The 24,664-nt window shown below is 44.8% G+C and overlaps 1 protein-coding gene across 1 annotated transcript in view; it reads right to left on the bottom strand.

Moving 5' to 3' along the window:
• Positions 1-23,813, bottom strand: part of LOC147030221 (uncharacterized) — a 54,740-nt gene extending 30,927 nt beyond the window's left edge. The window contains exons 1-8 of the mRNA XM_085872170.1: positions 23,655-23,813; positions 17,542-17,689; positions 13,758-13,979; positions 12,882-13,015; positions 6,652-6,690; positions 5,860-5,957; positions 5,262-5,342; positions 5,001-5,156 (exon numbers count right to left, since the gene is read on the bottom strand). Of these exons, the coding sequence (XP_085728296.1) occupies positions 5,001-5,156; positions 5,262-5,342; positions 5,860-5,957; positions 6,652-6,690; positions 12,882-13,015; positions 13,758-13,979; positions 17,542-17,689; positions 23,655-23,685 (909 nt within the window). The 5' untranslated portion in view covers positions 23,686-23,813. The remainder of the gene's footprint in view (positions 1-5,000; positions 5,157-5,261; positions 5,343-5,859; positions 5,958-6,651; positions 6,691-12,881; positions 13,016-13,757; positions 13,980-17,541; positions 17,690-23,654) is intronic.
• Between the last annotated feature and the right edge of the window lie 851 nt (positions 23,814-24,664).

Below are 24,664 nucleotides of genomic sequence, written 5' to 3'. Positions count from 1 at the left end.
GGATAGAATAACGCACTTTGTCTGATAAAGACGAAACTTCACAAACGTGTTCCACTACACGATTGGAAGCAGAATTTAAAGTTATGATGTCATAGATCACATGGTTTGTCTGCCATCTTGGATTGAAAATTAATAAATTTTAAAAATCTTCTTCTCCAGAACAGCCAGACAGATTGAGGCAAAAATTCACACAAACTTTCCGCAAGACATCCTTTCACAAGTTTGTTAATTTCTCATTGATAGGTCACATGGTTTGGCAGCCATGTTGGACTCAAGAATTATATTAAATAATGTTTTCTCTGGAACCACATAGCCTATCGAAGCAAGACTTGGCTACTATAATCTAGCCCCATGCCTGCACATATGTTAACAAGGACAAATGTGTCCAAGAGCCGCATCCTAAAGGTTTTGTCTTCACCAGAAGAAGAAGAACAAGAACTTAAGAAGAAGAAGAACAAAAAGACAACTTCCGATATTTCATCACATGCCTTGACGGAGCCAAGACCAGTCATGGACGAGCGTCGTTCATGACAAGAAAATAGTGTATTTACGAAATTACAATACATTAAATGGAATAATCTTTAAATAGTAACGTGAACTTTTCGAAACTTTAAAGCAAATGTCCAAATATATTAAAAAGTTCATGATGGACCCTCTCAAAAGGCACCCTCAATGCGAGGACGTGTACAAGTGTTTAGTATTTAAGGAGATACGGATCCTGTATCTGAAGTAGTCGAGTCCTCAAGGATCTGTCAGAAGAAGAAGAAGAAGAAGGAGAAGGAGAAGGAGAAGGAGAAGGAGAAGGCCGAGCTCTCTTAATTTTAATTTAGAAGAGTAAATAATGAAGAAGAAGAGTAATAAAATGAGGAAGAAGAGTAAGAAAATGTAGAAGAAGAGTAAGAAAATGTAGAAGAAGAGTAATAAAAAGAAGAAGAAGAGTAATAAAAAGAAGAAGAGGAGTAATAAAATGGAGAAGAAGAGTAATAAATGAAGAAGAGTAAAAAATGAAGAAGAGAAAAAATGAAGAAGAAGAATAAATAATGAAGAACAGGAGTAAAAAATGAAGAAGAAGAGTAAAAAATGAATGAAGAAGAGTAAAAAATGAATGAAGAAGAAGAGTAAAAAATGAAGAAGAGTAAAAAATGAAGAAGAAGAAGAAGAAGATGAAGAGTAAAAATGAAGAATAAGAAGAGTAAAAATGAAGAATAAGAGTAAATAATGAAGTTCTAAAATAAGACATGCTAAAAATGATGACGTCGTCACATTGTGTGGCGGCCAGCTTGGATAGAAAAACACACCTTTTCCGATTAACACAAAACTTGACAGACGTGTTCCAACACACGGTTTGAAGCAGAATATAAATTTGTGATGTCATAGGTCACATGGTTCGTCAGCCCTCTTGGATTGAAAATTTATAATTTTTTTTTATTCTTCTCCAGAACAGCCGGACAGATCGAGGCAAAAATTCACGCACACTTTCCCCAAGACATCCTTTCACAAGTTTGTTAATTTCTAATCGATAGGTCACACGGTTTGGCGGCCACGTCGAATTTACCCTAAAACCCTCAAACACCTTCTTCTCCAGAACGGCCGGTCAGATCGAGGGGAAACTTCACGTACGTATCGCACCCTTGTGGTGAATATAAGTTTGTTAATTTCTAATTGATAGGTCACACGGTTCGCCAGCCACGTCGGATTCAAGAAAAACATTAAATATCGTTTTCTCCGGAACCGCTCATCCTATCGTCGCAAAACTTTGCGACCGTCGTTTAAGTCTCACGTCGTATCGAAGGCGTCGTGTACGGGTACCCGGTCATCACTGCCAGCAGTTATAAAGTGGCAGTTCTAGTTTGTTTATTGAAATTCCCCCAAAACAAGAGTGAAAGGGTTGTGTACTGTATGTACTGTAGTCGGTAATCACACCAACTCAAATCGGCTGATTACCGAAAAATTGCCGATACCAGCCAAGCACTAATGTATATCGTGTGTGTGTGTGTGTGTGTGTGTATTCATAAAGGATAACATTTTCTCTCTGCTAACTCCCCTATCTATCTCTATCTCTCTCACTCTCTCGCTCTCTCTATCTCTCGCTCTCCCTATCTCTCTCTATTATGACCGGATGGTGTTTGTGTCCGAGCGATGTTTGTACTTGGACGTGTCTTTTCGGTGATTGTTTGTCAACGGATGTGTCCGGGCGGTGTCCGTTTGTCAACAGATATGTCCGGGCGGTGTCCGTTTGTCAACAGATATGTCCGGGCGGTGTCCGTTTGTCAACAGATATGTCCGGGCGGTGTCCGTTTGTCAACAGATATGTCCGGGCGGTGTCCGTTTGTCAACAGATATGTCCGGGCGGTGTCCGTTTGTCAACAGATATGTCCGGGCGGTGTCCGTTTGTCAACAGATATGTCCGGGCGGTGTCCGTTTGTCAACAGATATGTCCGGGCGGTGTCCGTTTGTCAACAGATATGTCCGGGCGGTGTCCGTTTGTCAACAGATATGTCCGGGCGGTGTCCGTTTGTCAACAGATATGTCCGGGCGGTGTCCGTTTGTCAACAGATATGTCCGGGCGGTGTTTGTTTGTCCCTGGACATGTCTGGGCAGTGTTTGTCTTTGGACAGTGTTTGTTTCTGGATGGCTTTGCTCCAGACCAGTTCGGGCAGTGTTTGTCTCTGTGTATGACCAGAAGAAAATGGATTTCAGACATTTTGTTTCCATCTTCACTGTTATTCTCTGCAGAAGCATTTTGATGAGACAGTATGAATCATAATTAGCGCTCAACCGCACATCTGCCTTCCCTTCCTCTCACCTTATGCCACATCCTTTTCCCTCACCACTAATCTCTCCCTCCCTCCTCTCTTTCCCCCATATATCTATCTATCCCTCTCCTCTCCTCTCTCTCTCTCCCCCCCTCTCTCAGTATTCCCATCAGCGAAGCGATGGGTGGTATTTGCTCATCTAATATATAATGCTCTTTCTAACAACTCACTGACTCACTCACTCACTGATGGACTGATATTAATGTTCATTACCTTCTGAGTAACGTCGAAAGCTGAAATTTTACTTTCCGATGGACATCGAAACCCATACACCGGTTAAAATCACAGAACCATCGGCAAGTGTCTGCAAATGAAAATATAAATAAATGAAAATAAATAAATGGGACAAAAAACAAATGCAGGTGAGCGACCCAAGACAATGGGTCATGACAAGACAAGCGACCCAAGGCACGGTAATTTTGCATGCCGATGGATATCGAAGCGGTACACTGGGAAATATCACACAGACATCATAAAGTGGCCGTAAATGAAAATATAAACGAGAAGGGCACTAGGTCGAGCACATACCTCCGCCACACAATGCCTGATCCATGAGAACATATCTGGCCCAATACACTTTTGAAATATCATGCTATACATCGTTTTTGCCCATATCTCTCAATGGTGAGAATCACTTAAAAAATTAAATAATACTTATATCCAGATCCAGAATCAGATCTTCACCAAAATCAAATCAATTCATCATGGTAAAACACCCAAACTGTCCACCAAGTTTCATCTGAATCTGTTCACAACTTTTTGAGATATCGTGTTATATATCGGTTTCGCGCCATCTCTCAAGGGTGAAGAATCACGTAAAAAAATGATCAGATCCGGATCCGGATTCAGATCTTCACCAAAATTGAATCAATTCTTCCCTGTCACACACCCAACATGTCCACCAAGTTTTGTGCGAATTCCTCTACAAATATACGAGATATCCTGTACACAGATAAACAAACAGACAGAAAGGGCTGAAAACATAACCTTTCACCTTCTATGGCAGAGGTAATAAATGAAAAAAATAAATGCAGATGAGCGACCCGAGACAAAGGGGAAACACGGTAATTTTGTATGCCAATAGATATCGAAGCGGATACACAGGGAAAAATCACAGATCAGTCGTAAAGTATCCGTAAATGAAAATATAAATAAATGTTGGTGAGCGACCCAAGACAATGGGGAAGCACGGTTCATTATTGCTTATAATGTGTAAGCATTCCCTGTTTGTATTATATATAACTCATTCTAACCACTAACTGACTGATTGATTCACTCACTGACTGAAATTAATGTTCGGTACCTTCCAGGTGACAGAGTTAAAGATTTGTGTGTCGACGTACATCAAAGCCGATACACTGGGGGAGGGGGGAAATCACTGAACCATTGGAAAGCGTCTGCAAATAAAAATATCTGAAAATAAGTGCAGCCTTTTTTTTTTTTTTTTTGAAGAAGCTGATCTACATGATCTGAAGAAGCTGCATAAAGCAACCCAAGAAGGCCTACGCAAGGTAAGCGCTTTGCTGTTTCGAACCTTTCCCAAGCGTTTACTTTGTGTCGGCCTTCTTGGGTTGCTTTATGCAGCTTCTTTGGCTCGAGGAGTGTGGGAGGTGTCAATTATTTATATAATCTGAGCCACCTCAGTTTCGTTGATTAGGTGAAAGCTGATTGGCTATTCTCTCCATTCACAGGTGAGAGATGTGGGTTGGTCATATATATACATGTACATATATATATATATATATATATATATATATACATATATTTGAAATTTGTGTATGTTCTCCCGACAGAGTCGAAGCCCAGCCTGATTCATTGCTTCCGAGCAGCGAGGTTGATGAAAATAACTTTGGGCCTATAATGTAGCTTGTAACTGTAGATGTAAAAAAAAAAAAAAATTATATGCAGTGTCGAGGCACGTGAGGGAGATAGAAATTAATTGGACCTACAATGCTCTGTCGTTGCGGTGCGAGTAGGAAGAGCTTGCTGGTTGTGTGTTAGTGAGAGTAATAGGAGTACTTTTGAATCAAAATGTCTGCATAATGTATTTTAAGGAAAACCAGTTCATATCCACACAAGATAATTGCTTTATGGTTTGAGGTCAAGAATCAATAAACATGCAATACAGCAAATATAGTTCTGTGTTTTAAATCACACATTTAAAAGCTCTGGGTCATCACTCACCTGGATGTGGCAATTATATCCAAGGAAAGAGTTTAAAAAACAAGTCCCTTGACTGCTGTGCTCGATCTCCTCAACTGCTGTGCTGGGCATGGAAAGGCGCCGCCTTCCTGAGACGACGACTCTGGCCTCTTGGGAATGGTGCTTTTCGTTTGCAATCTGCCAGGAAGGTGTTTTCCAGGTGAGAAAGGCATTTCAGCACATATCAGTCAGCAATGCTTGGTGAATGCGAACAAGCGGAACCAGATCTAATTAATGAATCACCTGTTGGTAGATCGTAGTGGCGAGTTCTTCTGTCATCTCCAAACGATGTTCCTTTAGAAACTGTAATTCAATTTTTTTCTCCTATAACAGTCACACACATCCTCATGCTCGTTTATCCTGGAGAAAGATGTACTAGTCACATAATCAACAATCTACCTGTTTATGTAATCCCTAATTTAGTGCCTTCTTATTTCCTCTTTTGATTTATCACATTATTATTGGTACAGGAAACCTCAAGATAAACCAACATCAACCACTGTAATGTGTTTAAGAAAGTATGAAGGTTTTATGTAGGTCCCAGGTTCGAGGACTCAGCCCCAATGACTCGACGACATGAATGAGGAGGAAGGTGAAACATTGCACACCACTTCGGTGTGAGCAGTTCCTGTGCCAATTAAACGTCAAAAAATGGATTGAGGTGCCCTCACTGTGCTCATGTCGGCACTCAAATGAACAACAAAGGAAAGTTTGAGAGCAGAGCATTTTTTTTAAATAAATGGTGTGTCTGGAGGAAACAGGTGAGTGGTGCAAAGTGAAGATATGCTTGCAGAACAAACCAGCTCATGTCGCACTGATGGACTGTTAACGGATGTCTCACCTGGCTTTCCCTGTCATAATCGCCCTTCTCTAGAGTCTCTTGTATCACTTCCCCAGCCATGCGCATGGCTTTTGACCAATCCTCCATCGTCCTTTCACCTGCAATGCACGGCAAGGTGAGACACGCATCAGGTGAACACTATTTTGTATACAAAGTCGAGGCTCCGGGTGGAGCTGGAACATACAATGGATCAGGATGTAACAGAACAAAATGAACAGCAGGAGAGGGGGAAATGCACCGACAGCATGGTTAAGGGGCAAAATACAGGGACATTTGAAGAAATAAGTGATGTGGGGAAGAATGAGGGCTGGGATATGACATGTGTGGTGGACAAGATGGATATAGCTGCAAACTGTCAGGAAGGACAAACTGGAAACTTGGATTGGGGGGTTTAAAGAGATAGGATTGGGGGGGTTGAACAGGGGTAGAAAAGATTATGGTTTTGAATGGGTGGGGTGGGGTGGGGGGGGGGGAAATCGGAGATGGTGGTGAACAGCTGTCTTGAAAACCTGGAGGGAAGAATAAGATTGAAGAGACTGATTCCATAGGTGGGAAAAAAGAGGAAAGTATGAGTGGAGGTGAGCAGTGATTCTGGATTTTGGGACTTTCATCAGAAGGGGGTTGATTGTGGACCATGTGCACCCTGCGAGGGGGGTGGGGATGGAGGGTGAGGAGGTTCGGAAAGCAAAGTACAGACAGATTAGAAGAACTCATTTATGATGACAATGCGGAGATATTCTGATTTATAATGGCAAGCCTTGATTTCCAAAAGAGTTTCCAAAGATTGCTCACCTGCCTGGATTCTTTTGGGTTTGCACAGTGAAGAGGAACCTTGAGACAATAAAACAAGTCATGTAAATGACAGCAGTACAAGTCCAGAAAATATTTAAATCATTCATTCCACACAAAGTAAACAATCAGAATGTACGTCACCCCAAAGTGTGAGCATCGTCAAGAAAAATGAACGTTTTTATTTTGAGGGGCTATATGATTATTATGTATGCAAATATGGTGGAAATTATAACCTCGACCTCCCCCCAACCCCTCTAACCCCTCTAACCTCCTGCCCCTGTGCACAGCCAAATGACGAGATGGCCCTTTATTGACAACTCACCTGGGTACCCAGCATTTCCCAGTATATTTTTGTGGGGGCCGAAACACTTCCATACACCCACGGAGGAATGGGGTCGGGTATCATTCAATATCACCTTTCACGAAACCACAAAGGCTTAGGCACGATACAGAGATTTATAAAATAAATGTCGTGTCACGGTCACCTGTCCAACTCTCAATCCCGTGACATTAAGCCCCGTGGAATTGCAACTGTCATATGACCATGAGACCCGAAACCAAGAAATCGCAAAATCAACTTCGCACATAAAGAAATGCACTGTACCCGAAAGGGTGGTCACACATTCTGGTTACTGCACAACCCCCCCCCCCAACCTTCTCATCATCATCTACCCTGGTATGTTTTGTGTATATATGGAGTCAGGCCAGATTAGATCTGTGACTTGATAAGGCACCATGTAAACCTGGACAAACTTGTTTCATGGTAGGGTTCTTGGCAACGAAACCATCTCCCCCACCAGGTTTTCTGGTGAAAAGGGTGTATGGCTATAGTCACCCAGCAGGATGAAGAACAAAACCTGTCAAAGAGCAGAGGAGCTCCTTGTGAGCCAAGGCCATCCATATCTAGTACCCAACCGTGTCTGCAGACGTCCTCCTGCAGCTGGGTTACTTCTTATTAGGAGGTTGGTGGCAGGATTTGCACTCCGGCCACCGTAAAACCCTTCATTCCGCAAAACGTACTAAAAACGCAAAGAAATATGAAAACCCACTCGGTGGGAGTACCTCCTGTGCAGCTTCCCTTCACAAGGCAGCTCACCGGATGATGGGATTGGGGCAAAGCCTTTGGAACACCCACTCTTTGATAGGAGGGAAACCACGGGGTAACCTTCCCGGGTTAGATTGCGGTAGTGTGTGTCGGGGTGCTGCTTCGGTGTCATTCACCAGACGGCGGTCTGCTTAGGTTAACCTGAGGCGGTCCCTTTGGGTGGGTGCCAGGAATATCCGATCCCTAAGAGGATGATCACCTGTCTCTGTTATTATCTGAGCTCAAGTGTTTGAACATCGGTATTGCAGCACTCTCTGAGGTTCGGAGACCGGATTGCGGCGAGATCATGGCGGGTGGTTACACGTACCATTGTTCTGGCCCCTCTGATGGTTACAATGCCCAAGCAGTTGCTGTGGCTGTGTCCAATAAGATGACTTCAATGATAATTGAGGTTACACCGGTCAACGAGCATATTATGAGACGAAGGATTCGTCACTCCTTGGGTGTCATGTCCCTGGTCTCTGAATATACTCAGACTGAGGCGAGTGATCTCACCGTGAAGGACACACTCTATGCCACGCTCGAGTCTGTGGTTGATCAGTGCCCCAGGCGAGATACTCTTTCTCGTCTTGGGGGATTGCAATGCATCGACTGAATGATAGGGATGGTTATGACACGTGTGTTGGTCCCCATGGGTCTGGAACTGTGAACAGGAAGAGCACCGGGCAATAGCAACTGACCCACGGCTGTAACTATACATCAACACACACACACACACACACACACACACACACACACACACACACACACACACACACACACACACACACACACACACACACACACACACCTTACAGATTGTGTAAGCATATGAACCATGTTTCCCCATTGTTTTGGGTCACACACCTGCATTCGAAGATATTTTAATTTGCGGATGCTTTCCCACAGTTGTGATTTTTCCTGGTGTATCAGCTTCAATATCCATCGGCATGCAAAATTACATCTTTCTTCATCACCCAAAAGGCACTTATCTTTAATATCAGTCAGTGGTTAGACAGAGGTGTGTATATATATATATATATATATATATATATATATATATATATATATATATATATATATATATATACAGTGGGTAGAACAAGTATTTGATACACTGCCGATTTTGCAGGTTTTTCCACTTAGAAAGCACGTAGAGGTCTGTAATTTTTATCATAGGTACACTTCAACTGTGAAAGACGGAATCTAAAACAAAAATCCTGAACATCACATTGTATGATTTTTAAATAATTAATTTGCATTTTATTGGATGAAATAAGTATTTGATCACCTACCAACCAGTAAGAATTCTGGCTCTCACAGACCTGTTAGTTTTGTCTTTAAGAAGCCCTCCCATTCTCCACTCATTACCTGTGTTAACTGCACCTGTTTGAACTCGTTATCTGCATAAAAGACAGCTGTCCACACTCAATCAATCAGACTCCAACCTCTCCACAATGGGCAAGACCAGAGAGCTGTCGAAGGACATCAGGGACAAAATTGTAGACTTGCACAAGGCTGGGATGGGCTACAGGACAATAGGAAAGCAGCTTGGTGAAAAGGCAACAACTGTTGGCGCAATTATTAGAAAATGGAAGAAGTTCAAGATAACAGTCAATCTCCCTCGGTCTGGGGCTCCATGCAAGATCTCACCTCGTGGAGCCTCAATGATCATGAGAAAGGTGAGGGATCAGCCCAGAACTACATGGCAGGACCTGGTCAATGACCTGAAGAGAGCTGGGACCACAGTATCAAAGAAAACCATTAGTAACACACTACGACGTCATGGATTAAAATCCTGCAGCACACACAAGGTCCCTCTGCTCAAGCCAGCGCATGTCCAGGCCCGTCTGAAGTTTGCCAATGACCATCTGGATGATCCAGAGGAGGAATGGGAGAAGGTCATGTGGTCTGATGACACCAAAATAGATCTTTTTGGTTTAAACTCCACTTGCCGTGTTTGGAGGAAGAAGAAGGATGAGTACAACACCAAGAACACCATCCCAACCGTGAAGCATGGAGGTGGAAACATCATTCTTTGGGGATGCTTTTCTGCAAAGGGGACAGGACAACTGCACCGTATTTAGGGGAGGATGGATGTGGCCATGTATCGCGAGATCTTGGCCAACAACCTCCTTCCCTCAACAAGAGCAATGAAGATGGGGCGTGGCTGGGTCTTCCAGCATGACAACGACCCGAAACACACAGCCAGGGCAAATAAGGAGTGGCTCCGTAAGAAGCATCTCGAGGTCCTGGAGTGGCCTCACCAGTCTCCAGACCTGAACCCAATAGAAAATCTTTGGAGGGAGCTGAAAGTCTGTGTTGCCCAGCGACAGCCCCGAAACCTGAAGGATCTGGAGAAGATCTGTATTGAGGAGTGGGCCAAAATCCCTGCTGCAGTCTGTGCAAACCTGGTTAAGAACTACAGGAAACGTCTGATCTCTGTAATTGCAAACAAAGGTTTCTGTACCAAATATTAAGTTCTGTTTTTCTGATGTATCAAATACTTATTTCATGCAATAAAATGCAAATTAATTATTTAAAAATCATACAATGTGATTTTCAGGATTTTCTGTTTTAGATTCCGTCTTTCACAGTTGAAGTGTACCTATGGTAAAAATTACAGACCTCTATGTGCTTTGTAAGTGGGAAAACCTGCTAAATCGGCAGTGTATCAAATACTTGTTCTCCCCACTGTATATAGTTGCAGATTGAGAAACCATAAGCATTCAACATACAGATGTCCCAAATGTCAGTAATGTCGTTAAGTATGTGTGTAGTCAGATCCCTTTCCTTTTGTCTAGTGGGAGAATCAAAGGCATGCGTTGCGATTTCTTTTAATTAGGTTATTACATCTAACAAGCCATCTAACAACCATCCCATCTGCAGGACCCCTCGGCCCATTACGATCCACGGTACCATCACGCTTCCAGCCCTCGGTTCACGGGCCACAGCACACCTTTGCCTAAGACGGATTCCCGAGGGAGTTTCACCACCACGACCTTTCTCGAACACGCGCGGAGGGAGGGTCGGCTTTCTCCAAACAAGGCCGAAACCCCGCCCCGGAAAGGTATGCCGTGGGACTCTGTCCAATCAAAGGCGGACAGTGAGGTGTGTTCACCAAGGCCCCTCCCCGCTGAGGGAGGTCCATAAATTCTCGAGCACTCTTTGAGGCAGTGTTGGAGTTTTTGCTGTCACAAAGGGGTTACGAAGGCTGTTACAAAGGGGTGGTAACAGTGGTTGTTACGAGGGCTGTCACGAGGGTTGAGCAGAAGGTCGCAGAGGCAGCGAACGTGTCTCTGCTGGCCCTCTACAAGGAAGGAAAGAGTGACCCCGACCCCCCTCCGTGGACCCCGGCCATTCACCACTCGATCTGCCACGAACCTCGAGTGCCACACATGCGACGAGGGACCAAACCAGCGACCATTGTCAGGTGCTACAGCACAGAGTACCCCCTTTCTCCGACGGCCAGGTACCCATCTGAACTCTGACCCCCAGCTTGTCTCTCTCCTCAGCTGCGAGGGTCCAATAAAGAACTCTGGGTTTATTTTCATTTGTGTGTGTGTCTGCGTGTGGGCCCGTCTTTAAGTAGAACTGAAGAAGTGTTTGTGGATCATTGTAAATATTCCTTGCTTGCATATTCGCGTTAAGTCTTGCCTTTGTCTTTTACTGTAAATAAAACTTGTTAGAAATATCCCCAGTCCGTTTCCGTCCCTTCTTGAAGTGTTCCAGCATGGTTCGGATCTGAGTTTAGGCGGGGTTTTATACCCGATAATCCGTTTATTCCAGCCGGCACGGCTTTGGCAGTTCCGCTCGGCTGCACCGGAACCGGAGTTGGTAGTCGGTAGTTGGAACTCTACCGGAGTCGGTAGAGTGAGCCGGTTCGAGCAAGACGTGCCGAGAGCATGCTTTCCCCGCTAGTCGAAATCGTGTAGTTAATTAGGTAAATTGGTTATAGACAAATAGACCCCACGCTACGCGGTTGAAATATTGGCGACCACGGTCAGTTCAGCGACCCGCCGCGTCACGGAATTATCCGGAGCGACGGCCTACAATTCCGGGGAGTTTGGTGGGAGACGATGCAAGCTTTCCCCACCTCGTGGTCGTTCTCGCCACCGACCCCCCGGCCCACAACAATATATATATATATATATATATATATATATTGTATATTCATGTTAATATATTAGTTTTTATGACCCTAAAAGTCTCGTGTATTCATAATTCACACTGAAACGGCTTGTGTGTTCATTATATTCATGTATCAGGTTCTGCGGAGTGGGTAACGGGACTTTATAAACACCCTGTAGATTATTGGCGAAGAGGCGTTGTAAAAGTGTTACCTTTGAAGTGGAATTCGATGTTATGCATCAAATGGATGCTCGTGAATGTATCCTTAATGTTTCTGGGTTAAGTTTGACCCTGATATATAAATATGGTGCTGTTCATGAGGAAGAATAAGACGGTGTTCCACTAACTTTGATCGCTTCCGGAAGAGGTTTATTTGTATTTAAATTCCTGTTTATTGTTTATATTTATTAAAACTTTTGTGTACTTGAATATAACTGTCATTAATCAAAAAGGCTTCGGCACTATACAGCATAAAAAAAAAAAATGGAACTTTTTTTTTCTTCAAAAATTTGGAAGTTTTTTTTGGCCGAAAACACTCCTGAACACTCACTGACGAACCGCTGAATGTTTGACGTAGATCTGTTCAGTCATCTCTGAGAAAAATTGCGACAGACACACACACAGACAAACGGTTCTCTTCTCGCCTAGATATGAGTATCACTGTTGTCGTGACTCGTGTTGCAGGTACTTGCAGAAATTCTGTGTCATGAAAAATGTGACTTCAATAATATTGTGCAAAGAACAGTAAAATACAGCATATCATGGGACTTTAATATCGTCTATGCTATGTGCTCCCAAAAGATGTTGCTTGATTAAATAAACCCACCTACCCCAATTCCTCAACTCCGACCCCCTCCAGACCCCTCCACCCCCCCACCTCCCACTCCAAGTCTTCAGACCCCTCCCCTCTCCACAATGATGACTTGATCTATTTTACCTGTCCTGTCATGTTGTATTGAGAAATAAGTAAAAGTTCACCACAGCACATAAACAACTTCAATTTCATACCGCTTGCCTGGTACATGGTCATGGTGAAGGCCTGTGGAGTGGTGTTGTGATAAAATTGTTGAGACATTAACACTGCTCGGCTGTTTGAACCTGTTTTTCAGAACCTTGTAGTACCATTCCAATGAGGTGGCATGAAAATACCTGGGGGAAAAAGAACAGTAAGAGTGCCTCGTGAGAATAAGTTTGCTGTACCACAGCACACACTGAACAACACAGTCGTACGTATTGAGTGACACAGTCGTACGTAGTGAGCAACACAGTAATGTGCTACTCGGTGTTACATACTGCACTGTGTGACCCAGTTGTATGTACTGTGCTACTCGGTGGTTTGTACTGCTGTGACTTACTAGACAGATTAATTTATTTATTAGTATGCAGCATGTGGCTGCTTGGCTGCATCATTTATCTGGAAGTGCAGGTGTGCTGCTGATGCTGTGCCTCTATTACCAGTAAGCTGGTACTCATTTTGCAGACCTTGAAAGGATGACAAGTTGAGTCAACCCCACCTGGTGTTAATTCAACCAGAAGACAGGGCTTGAACTCTGGACCCTGGACCCTTAAACCAGCCACCTTAACCGTTAAGCCAACACCAGGCTTACAGATGAATGATTATTCGAGATGAATTATGAAATTAAAATATGTACTATACTGAAAGTGTAAAATTCATCTACAACGTTAAAATATAACAATAAAATCCATGTATTCTCTTTAAAATTAAAAAAAAAAAAAACAAAAGGGACACATTTACACAGATAATTTGGGGAGAAAACAGTTTGAGATTTTTCCTCGTTGGAGTAACAATACTCCCATGGACAATTTCTCTCATGGTTTATTTTTTCTTTTTCCAGGTTACCCCACGTTATCCCAGCACAGCTGCACTCACCATTGTTTCTGGCACTGGGAGCAGAGCCAAGAGCCAGTGTGGTGTTCATACGTGGCACATCCATGACACACGAAGTAGTGACAGCCCCGGCAAAGAAGGCGTTTGTCGATAATCGGGTAGAACAGACGGGAGCAGAGGAAGCAGCAGAATTGACCCAAAGGGCTGTGCTGATCTATCGGGACGGAGGGACCCTCTTGCTGGTCGATCTGCTTCTGCAGCTCTCTGTGCCATTGAGGACATCACACATCAGACAGCCCTCATTGTGCCTTCTGTATCATAATCATCAACAATGTTAAATATTCACTCGTATGTGAGAACGGAGAAATACTGGTTAAATCATCATTCCACAAATGGCTGTGAAATATTTGTGGTCATGTCAACTTCATGAACACACACACACACACACACACACACACACACACACACACACACACACACACACACACACACACACACACACACACACACACACACACACACACACACACACACACACACGGTGGAAGGTCCAGTGCTTTCACATCGCACACAGGTTGGTGGTCTCTGTTTTCTACTGTCTATTCTCCGATATTGCTCCATCTGCTCTCTCTGTCCTCTGACCCTTCCTATCTACTCCATGATCTCTATGTTCTTCCAGTGCACCCCTTCCGATTAAGCTTTCAAAATCCAGACTGACTGTACACCTCAACACTCTAATTTTTCAGTTCTCCGGTCAATGGAACTACCTCCCAGAAGCCGTTATTTTCCTCATCTTTCCTCCAGGGCTTCAAAAGCAGGCAGTGCACCCCATCTCCTGTCATCCCCCATTCTGACTCATGATCTTTATCACCCCAATTAACCCTTCCGTGCCCTTTGCTGATTGTGTAACGAGGTCGAATTGATTTGATTTTGGTGAAGATCGGAATCCAGATTCGGAAACGAGAATTCTTTTGATTTGTGATTCTTTACCATTGATAAATGTGGTCAATAACGATACCTTGCATGCTTGTATCATTGCCAACACTTCCTCATTACTTTTCGTGTCTATCCCGTTTATTTGTTCCAAGCATCTGCAAAACATCTCCAAGATTCTCCAGTCACTTGACAGCTTCTATCGTCAACCTGCATAGTTCAGCACCAAACTCCACATCAATTTCCTTCTCTTTCTCTCTACAAGGGCAAAGCTCATGCAATATAATATTGTTACGGATCTGGAAACCATGTGCATTCAACATACAGATGTCCCAAAAGTCAGTTATGTCGTTTAGTATGTGTGTAGTCAGATCCCCTTCCTTTTGTCGAGTGGGAGAATCAAAGGTGTGCGTTGCGATTTCTTTTAGTTAGGTTATTACATCTAATAAACCATCAAACAACCATCCCATCTGCATGACCCCTCGGCCCATCACGATCCACCACCAACCAGCTGCCTTCTCGCACCCTGACGTGCCAAGCCAAGATCTCGCGGTTCCGGTTTCTCGGCTCCCACAAACGTTGTAACTCCTTCACGATGACCTTTTTTGCAACGTTGATACTGTTACTCGTCAAGTATGAATCCGCGTGGAAGAGTGGGTGGGGTTACCTGGCAGGGGCCGAGGCCCCGCCCCGGAAGGGTGGGCCCTAGGACCCTGTCCAATCAAAGGCGGACAGCGAGGTGTGCTTCACCAAGGGCCTTTCCCCGTTGAGGGAGGTCGATAAATCCCCAAGCACTCTCAGAGTGGAGTTTTGGTGGGTTTTTGCTGTCACGAAAGGGTTTTTGCTGTTACGAAGGTTGTTACAAAGGGGTGGTAACAGTGGTTGTTATGAGGGATATCACGAGCGTTGAACAGAAAGTCGTCGAGGCGGCGAACGTGTCTCTGCTGGCCCTCTACAAGGAAGGAGAGAGCGACCCTGACCCCCTTCCGTGGACCCCGGCCATTCACATGATCTCCGCCACGAATCTCGAGGTCCACATGTGCGATTGGGGACCAAACCAGCGACCATTGTCAGGTGCCGCAGCACGGAGTACCCCCTTTCTCCGACGGCCAGGTACCCATCCGAACTCTGACCCCCAGCTTCTCTCTCTCTCTCTCTCTCTCTCTCTCTCTCTCTCTCTCTCTCTCTCTCTCTCTCTCTCTCTCTCTCTCTCTCTCTCTCTCTCTCTCTCTCTAGTCCAATAAAGACTCTGGGTTTATTTTCATTTGTGTGTGTGTGTCTGCGTGTGGGCCCGTCTTTGAAGTAGAACTGAATAAGTGTTTGTGGATCATTGTAAATATTCCTTGCTTGCATATTCGCGTTAAGTCTTGCCTTTGCCTTTTACTGTAAATAAAACTTGTTAGAAATTTTCCCAGTCCGTTTCCGTCCCTTCTTGCATTGGTCCAGCATGGTTCGGATCTGAGTTTAGGTGGGTTTTTATGCACGATAATCTGTTCATTCCAGCCGGCACGGCTTTGGCAGTTTCCGCTCAGCTCCACCCGAACCGGAGTTCGAAGTTGGAACTCTACCGCAGTCGGTAGAGTGACCCGGTTCGAGCAAGACGTGCCGAGGTCATGGTTTCCCCTGTAGTCGAAATCGTGTAGTTAATTAGGTAAATTGGTTCTAGACAAATAGACCTTACACTACGCGGTTGAAATATTGGCGACCACGGTCAGTTCAGCGACCCGCCACGTCAAGGAATTATCCGGAGCGACGGCCTACAATTCTGGAGAGTCCGGTGGGGATCGACGTAACCTCCTCCACCTCGTGGTCGTTCTCACCACCGGACCCCCGGCCCACAACAATATATTGAACTCACATTGGAGTAGTCGGGCAACAATTGGGCACAATCAGCAAAGGAATTGATGAACAGGAAAAGGAGAGGGGAAGGGAGGAAGCATTGAAACCGGCACGGAAGGCACAGAAGGGCAATGCACATGGTTTCCAGATCCGTAACAATATTATATTGCATGAGCTTTGCCCTTGTAGAGAGAAAGAGAAGGAAATTGATGTGGAGTTTGGTGCTGAACTATGCAGGTTGACGATAGAAGCTGTCAAGTGATTGGAGAATCTTGGAACAAATAAACGGGATAGACACGAAAAGTAATGAGGAAGTGTTGGCAATGATACAAGCATGCAAGGTATCGTTATTGGCCACATTTATCAATGGTAAAGAATCACAAATCAAAAGAATTCTCGTTTCCGAATCTGGATTCCGATCTTCACTAAAATCAAATCAATTCGTCCTTGTTACACACCCAACCTTTCCACCAAGTTTCATCAGAATCTGTCAATAGCTTTTAAAGATATCGTGCTCACAAACAAACAAACAAACAAACAAACAAACAGGGGCGAAAACACAACATCCGTCGACCTTCGGTGGTGGAGGTAAACATCGCAAGACATAGTGACTTGGAGAAGGACGAATTGATTCAGAACCTGCCCCAGAACAGACCACTGCACTGACCTTGTTGGCTTGATGACCCCAGATGTCCCACACGTGTGATTCATTTTTTAAAGCAGATGCCAAGGCTCATGGAAGAGCAGAACAACCGAGGATGAAGGGAAAACAGGGCAAGACCACAAGGAGAGGAAATGAAGGTGAAAATAGGCAAGGATTCATCAGGTGTAATAAAAAAAAAAGTTCAGAGGTAGGAATGGGAGAGATCATGACGTGGCAGTAAGCAACAAACTTGAAATCCTGGAGGGATTATCTCGACAACAACAATGAAAAAAAAGTGTCAGAAAGGCAGTTCTACAGATGAGAAAAGAGAGGGACAAACAGTGAGTGTTAAAGTGTGTGTATTCAAACATGTGATGGTTACTGAATGAAGAGTTCAAGTGTTATTCCCACTTCAGTCGTCGTTCCTCGTGCCGACGAAGGTCTCCGTCTCTGTGTAACACCATGAGCACGTGCTTTCTCTCAGTCTCACTTAGGAGGGAGAGTTGTTGTGCCAACTGGGAATCGCAATCTTCTTCGACAGGTCTGGTCATCTCATGGACTGTGGGGTAACCAGGACACAAACATGGGGTATAACACCGGCAGATATACAACCTCAGAGGTTTGCATTTCATATTCGACCTCTATGATCATTGCGTCTCATGTCAGTGTGCAAAACTCATCACAAATATCCTTTATAACTTTTAATAATTATTTATTAGAAAGCATTTTAACATACCCCCGACATTTTACTTAGACACACACAGACACACAGAGACACAGAGACACAGACACCCTGATACTGCAGTTAAGGTGTGGAATAATCTCAAGTTAAAAGCAATCATCAGAATCACAACTAGCTTCACCCCATTATTAACTTTTCTCTCAACACATTACCTGCCCTTTATCTGATCGCCATGAACTCCGTCACTGCTTCGCCATCTCTGTTTTGATACAAGAATTGAACTTGAGCCAAGTTCTTGCACATTCACCATTCTCAGTCCGCTCGCTATCCTTATAATAATGCAAGTTTGGTCACCTCATCAAGATTGAGTTATTTAGACTTCAGCATAACAACTAGAACGGCACTCGGATGAACCGCATACCTCCGCCAGACCGAACATGCTACATTGTGTATCCCACTGATAGGTCAGATCTGCATCGGGACCTGAACCAAAATCGAATCAGCTTGTTCTTGTCACCTACCCAACTCATCCACCAAGTTTTGTCATAACTCATCCACAACTTTTTTGAAATATCATGCTATTTATCGTTTTTGGCCCCAACTCTCAATGGTGAAGAATCACTGAAAACAACTGGGGCATTGGGGAAGAAAGGGTTACTCCAATTTTATAAAACTATAGTGAGATCAACTCTTGCATATTGAAACTCAGTATAGTGCCCTATATACAAGAAGGATGAAGACCTACTTGAGAAGGTCCAACAGAGGTTCAACCAGGCTTTTGCCAAATTTCAGACACATTGAGTATCCAGATAGACAGAGCACAGAATGTCCCTACACAAATCTACTGAAGACAACGAGCGGAACTCATCCAGATATTTCAGATAATGCAAGGAATTGGTCAACTTAATGCCCAGGAAGTATTTTAAATGAACGAGAACTCAAGAACCAGAGGCACTGTCAAGGAAGTGAGGAAGAAGCATTGCAGAACAAAAATCAGGCAAAATACTTTCTCTGTCAGGGACATAAATTGGAATGAGCTTCCTGAATATGCCATTCATGCAACTTCCATCAAGCAGAGACGTCTGCAACAGCACAAATGCACTATTAATTGGAGTCTTGTATTATAACATACTAAAACTCATGGAAAAATGACACGATGGAGGATAGAAAGTTTATTTGCTGATGACTATGAGAGGGAGGAGGAGGAGGAGGAGGAGGAGGAGGAGGAGGAGGAGGAGGAGAACAACAAGGAGTAGAAGAAGTAGGAGGAGGAGAAGAGGAATAAGACGGAGTAGCAGGAGGAGAAGAAGAAAATATTAACAAGAGAAGGAAATATGCAAACATGGCAGTTTCGTGTGAGGAGTCTCACCATCGCCAAATCTGATTTCTAAAGCCGAGTACGTGTCTGTGGGTGGATGTGTAGGTCTGAACAAGGTACATTTTCATTATAATGAAAATACTCAGGATTAATATTTGAAGTCTTTAATCTTTTTTTAAAAAAAGTCCTTTTGTGTGTGGGAAGAGGGACCCGACGTTGTCCAGTAATGCCGGTACCCCTGCTAGTCCTTTATAAATGCTGAGCGGCAAAACAAGGACGCAGCAAGTACCATTTTTAGTGTTTGGTGGGACTCGGCCAGGGTTCAAACCGGTTCGAACCACCGACCTCCCAGACTCAGAGTGAACTCTTAACTATAACGTCACCGAGTCTGGTTGCATGGATTATCCTTACATGGATGGGTCTGTTTGATGAATAACAATTTTGTTATTCATTCCGCATTAAAACATTCCTAAACGAGAAAGGCATCCAGTGAAGCGCATACCTCCGCCCCGTAATGCCTGATCCACGAGAACATATCAGGCCCAATACATTTTTGAAATATCATGCTATACAGTACTATATCGTTTTTTGGCTCCATCTCTCAATGGTGAAGAATCACTTTAAAAATTTAATAATTCTCGTATCCAGATCCGGATTCGGATCTTCACCAAAATCGAATCAATTCTTCCTTATCACACACCCAACGTGTCCACCAAATTTCATCCGAATCCATCCACAACTTTTTGAGATATCAGGTACAAAAAGAGACAGAAAGTGGTGAAAATACAACCCCCTTCACCTTCATGGTTGTCATAGGAGGTCATGGTTGTGGCTTTCCGCGGAATGCGAGGGCGGGGCGTGCGCGGAATGCGAGGGCGGGGCGTGGGCGGAATGCGAGGGCGGGGCGTGGGCGGAATGCGAGGGCGGGGCGTGCGCGGAACGCGAGGGCGGGGCGTGCGCGGAACGCGAGGGCGGGGCGTGCGCGGAATGCGAGGGCGGGGCGTGGGCGGAATGCGAGGGCGGGGCGTGGGCGGAATGCGAGGGCGGGGCGTGGGCGGAACGCGAGGGCGGGGCGTGCGCGGAACGCGAGGGCGGGGCGTGCGCGGAATGCGAGGGCGGGGCGTGGGCGGAATGCGAGGGCGGGGCGTGGGCGGAATGCGAGGGCGGGGCTGGGAGAAAACACCCAGAACCTGTTGATCGCCCTTCAATGAAATCGTCGGTAAACGAGAAGCGGACATGCCACAAGATGTATTTACGGTTTTCATTCCAATCTCTCGTAGTAAACGTCCTCGCATGTTTCCACCTGATAAATATATATCCTTGTCCTTTACGTGTGTAATACAAGCGAGTTCACGAGTCTGTATAAAAGGGTCACCTGTGCGCCCAAAGGTGCCGACACGAACAGGTGGTCATTTGGCGGGAATGTGCACGGCATGCATTTTGTTGACGTGAGTCCTGGTGTGTGTGTATATATATATATATATATATATATATATATATATATATATATGTGTGTGTGTGTGTGTGTGTGTGTGTGTGTGTGTGTGTGTGTGTGTGTGTGTGTGTGTGTGTGTGTGTGTGTGTGTGTGTGTGTGTGTGTGTGTGTGTGTGTGTGTGTGTGTGTGTGTGTGTGTGTGTGTGTGTGTGTGTGTGTGTGTGTGTGTGTGTGTGTGTGTGTGTGTGTGTGTGTGTGTGTGTGTGTGTGTGTGTGTGTGTGTGTGTGTGTGTGTGTGTGTGTGTGTGTGTGTGACGTGGGTTTTGATAAGAAATCAAAAAAATACGGATGACATTCTCACAGGTATGAGGAATGTAAAGATGATCGAACTATAATTAAATACGATTTCACAATCACCTGCGGCTCCACCACGCCCAGGCGGTGACACCACGTTCTCCGGACTGTGAAGTTCACTGAGTGGAGGACGAATACCAAGGGTAGTCTGACTAGTCCTTCGCCTGTTACCTTGAGAGGTAAACTGATGTCATATTGCGAAGTCCTTTTGCATAGAAATTTATTTAAACTATAAATATATCAAGGTGCGTGTAGGATGTGTCCCCCCCCACCCCCCACCCCCGTCGTGGCACTGCTCACGGCACGCACTCCCAGTGCATACTCCGAACGGAGCCGTGATCGATCGTTATATCGGCGATTACCTGTAGGAATGGTCCAGAGTCGATCCTACAACACCTATTAAAAAAAAACATAACATATTCAAAAAGAGCTGAACCACATCCTGGAGGGTTAAACAATTCCTTGCTCTGCATCGAGGGACACAGTCGAGGGACACAGCCTCAGTGAGGAACACATTCTCATTGAACAACACAAATACCCTCAATAAAGGACCCGTACGTATATCCATCGATGAGCACATATACAACGATTGAGGGACACGCACATGCTCACTCAGGGACACGTTTACCAATTGAGGAACACACATGCTCACTGAGGGACATATACCGATTAAGGGACATGCTCACTGAGGGCCATGTGCTCACTGAGGAACACCTTTACCGACTGAGGGACACATATACCGATCGAGGGACACACATTCTCACTGAGGAACACACATACCGATTAAGGGACACATGCTCACTGAGGGACACATTCCGATTAAGGGACACATGCTCACTGAGGGCCATATGCTCACTGAGGAACACGTTTACCGATTGACGGACACATGCTCACTGAGGGACACATTCCGATTAAGGGACACATGCTCACTGAGGAACACTTATACCGATTGAGGGACACATGCTCACTGAGGGATACACATGCTCACTGAGGGACACATTCCGATTAAGGGACACATGCTCACTGAGGGCCATATGCTCACTGAGGGACACATTCCGATTAAGGGACACTTATACCGATTGAGGGACACATGCTCACTGAGGGATACTTTACTGATTGAGGGACACACATGCTCACTGAGGGACACATTCCGATTAAGGGACACATGCTCACTGAGGAACACTTATACCGATTGAGGGACACGTGTACCGATTGAGGGACACACATTCTCACTGAGGGACACGTTTACCGATTGAGGGACACATGCTCACTGAGGGACACGTTTACCGATTAAGGGACACATGCTCACTGAGAGACACATGCTCACCGAGGACCATGTTTACCAACTGACGGACACATATACCGATCAAGGGACACATTCTCACTGAGCCACACGTTTACCGAATGAGGGACACATGCTCACTGAGGAATACTTTACTGATTGAGGGACACATGCTTACTGAGGGACACATGCTCACTGAGGAACACTTATACCGATTGAGGGACACATGCTCACCGAGGGATACTTTCCTGATTGAGGGACACATGCTCACCGAGGGATACTTTACTGATTGAGGGACACATGCTCACTGAGGGACACGTTTACCGATTAAGGGACACATGCTCACTGAGGGACACATGCTCACTGAGGGACACATGCTCACCGAGGACCATGTGCTCACTGAGGAACACGTTTACCAACTGACGGACACATATACCGATCGAGGGACACATTCTCACTGAGCCACACGTTTACCGAATGAGGGACACATGCTCACTGAGGAATACTTTACTGATTGAGGGACACATGCTCACTGAGGAACACTTATACCGATTGAGGGACACATGCTCACCGAGGGATACTTTACTGATTGAGGAACACATGATCACCGAGATATACTTTACTGATTGAGGGACACATGCTCACTGAGGGATACTTTACTGATTGAGGGACACACATGCTCACTGAGGGACACTTATACCGATTGAGGGACACATGCTCACCGAGGGATACTTTACTGATTGAGGGACACATGCTCACCGAGGGACACTTATACCGATTGAGGGACACATGCTCACCGAGGGATACTTTACTGATTGAGGGACACATGCTCACCGAGGGATACTTTACTGATTGAGGGACACATGCTCACTGAGGGATACTTTACTGATTGAGGGACACACATGCTCACTGAGGGACACTTATACCGATTGAGGGACACATGCTCACCGAGGGATACTTTACTGATTGAGGGACACATGCTCACCGAGACACTTATACCGATTGAGGGACACATGCTCACCGAGGGATACTTTACTGATTGAGGGACACATGCTCACTGAGGGATACTTTACTGATTGAGGGACACACATGCTCACTGAGGGACACTTATACCGATTGAGGGACACATCTATCCATTGAGGGAACAAGTAGTACTCCCTCCAATTGAGCGAATTCTCGTACCGATTGAGAACTCGGCACGCACCCCTTGCTTACCTGGCTGAGCGGACTCGCACGTAAGACAAGGAGATTACGAAACGTCACTTCGACACGAATCACAAGGACATTGTACAACGAGACACGGGGAATTTGAACCTGGGATCCCAGAGTCTGCAAGCGACGCACTCACACGGAAACAGCATCGGAGGCCAAACCCAAGAGAACCAATTCATTCCGTACAGGTGAACTTTCGTACACCTGCTTGAGCACATTCGTGGTCCAATAAATTACGTACTTGTTGTTGTCTTCGGATCGTTCTCTGCCATAGCAGGAACAGGCACAAATTGGGGCTCAGCTCGAACAAAGATACGATGACCGGGCTAAACAAACAAACAGTGAAATGCCGGTGAGGCACTCAAGCGGAGAAACGGTCTCATTGCGAAGGTTCAACGAAGGCGTTTTGAGCTTAAATAGAATGTATGGAACGTCTGTCACATCACATGGGCGATGTCACGTGCGTCGTGCAATTCCCATCGACCTCGTGCCATAGAATGCCAAACTCATAAAGAGGGGACGTGTTCGATCCTCACATGATTTCATCAAAACAATGGCTGAGTGTTTTTTAAGCTTAATGTTAAAACAGTTAAATATATATAAAACAAGCTCAAATGAGTGAAGATCCTCGTCCTCTTAATCATGACGTCATAAAAACGAATATGACGTCATTGTGATGTATCAGGTTTGCGATAAATTATCTGTGCTAATGCCCGGCTTGATTCCCGCAAACAAAATTCAAACAGCTTGCCAAGTTTGAGATAATTTTTTTAGGCGATTTTCATTAGCGAAGATATTTTGACGTCATAACTTTTTTTCTGGGAGGAATTTTCAAAGCCAGAGATGGTTACTGTCTGCCTAGGGTATTTTTACATATATACGCCGAGTTTCAGGAAGTTTCGATGAAAACTGAAGACTGTGAAACAAAAAAGTCCACAAGAACAACAACATGAGTAAGACTTAGAGATCCTCCACGAGGATCTAAAAAGCTAGGTTTGGATTGCTTTGCACGAAAATGGGATGACCACAACCTTTTATGGTTTGAAAAAGGTCGAACACTCAAAACGTCACACACACCTGGTTTTCCATGACGGTGAACACGTTCTTATGAACTTTCATTTGATACAACCCTTCGTTAACTGGTCCGCTAATGTGGACCCATACATAGACAACTAGAACGGGTACTCGGTAGAGCGCATACCTTCGCCGCCGCAACTTTTTTTCCGGGCACATTTGAAAAACGTCATTTTA

Source organism: Eptatretus burgeri, chromosome 3 (assembly GCF_056783735.1).
Source record: "Eptatretus burgeri isolate ZD-2024b chromosome 3, Ebu_testis_v1, whole genome shotgun sequence".
Classification (NCBI taxonomy): Eukaryota; Metazoa; Chordata; class Myxini; order Myxiniformes; family Myxinidae; genus Eptatretus; species Eptatretus burgeri.
Note: the sequence above shows the minus strand (reverse complement) of the source record. Positions and strands in the feature narration are given on the sequence as shown.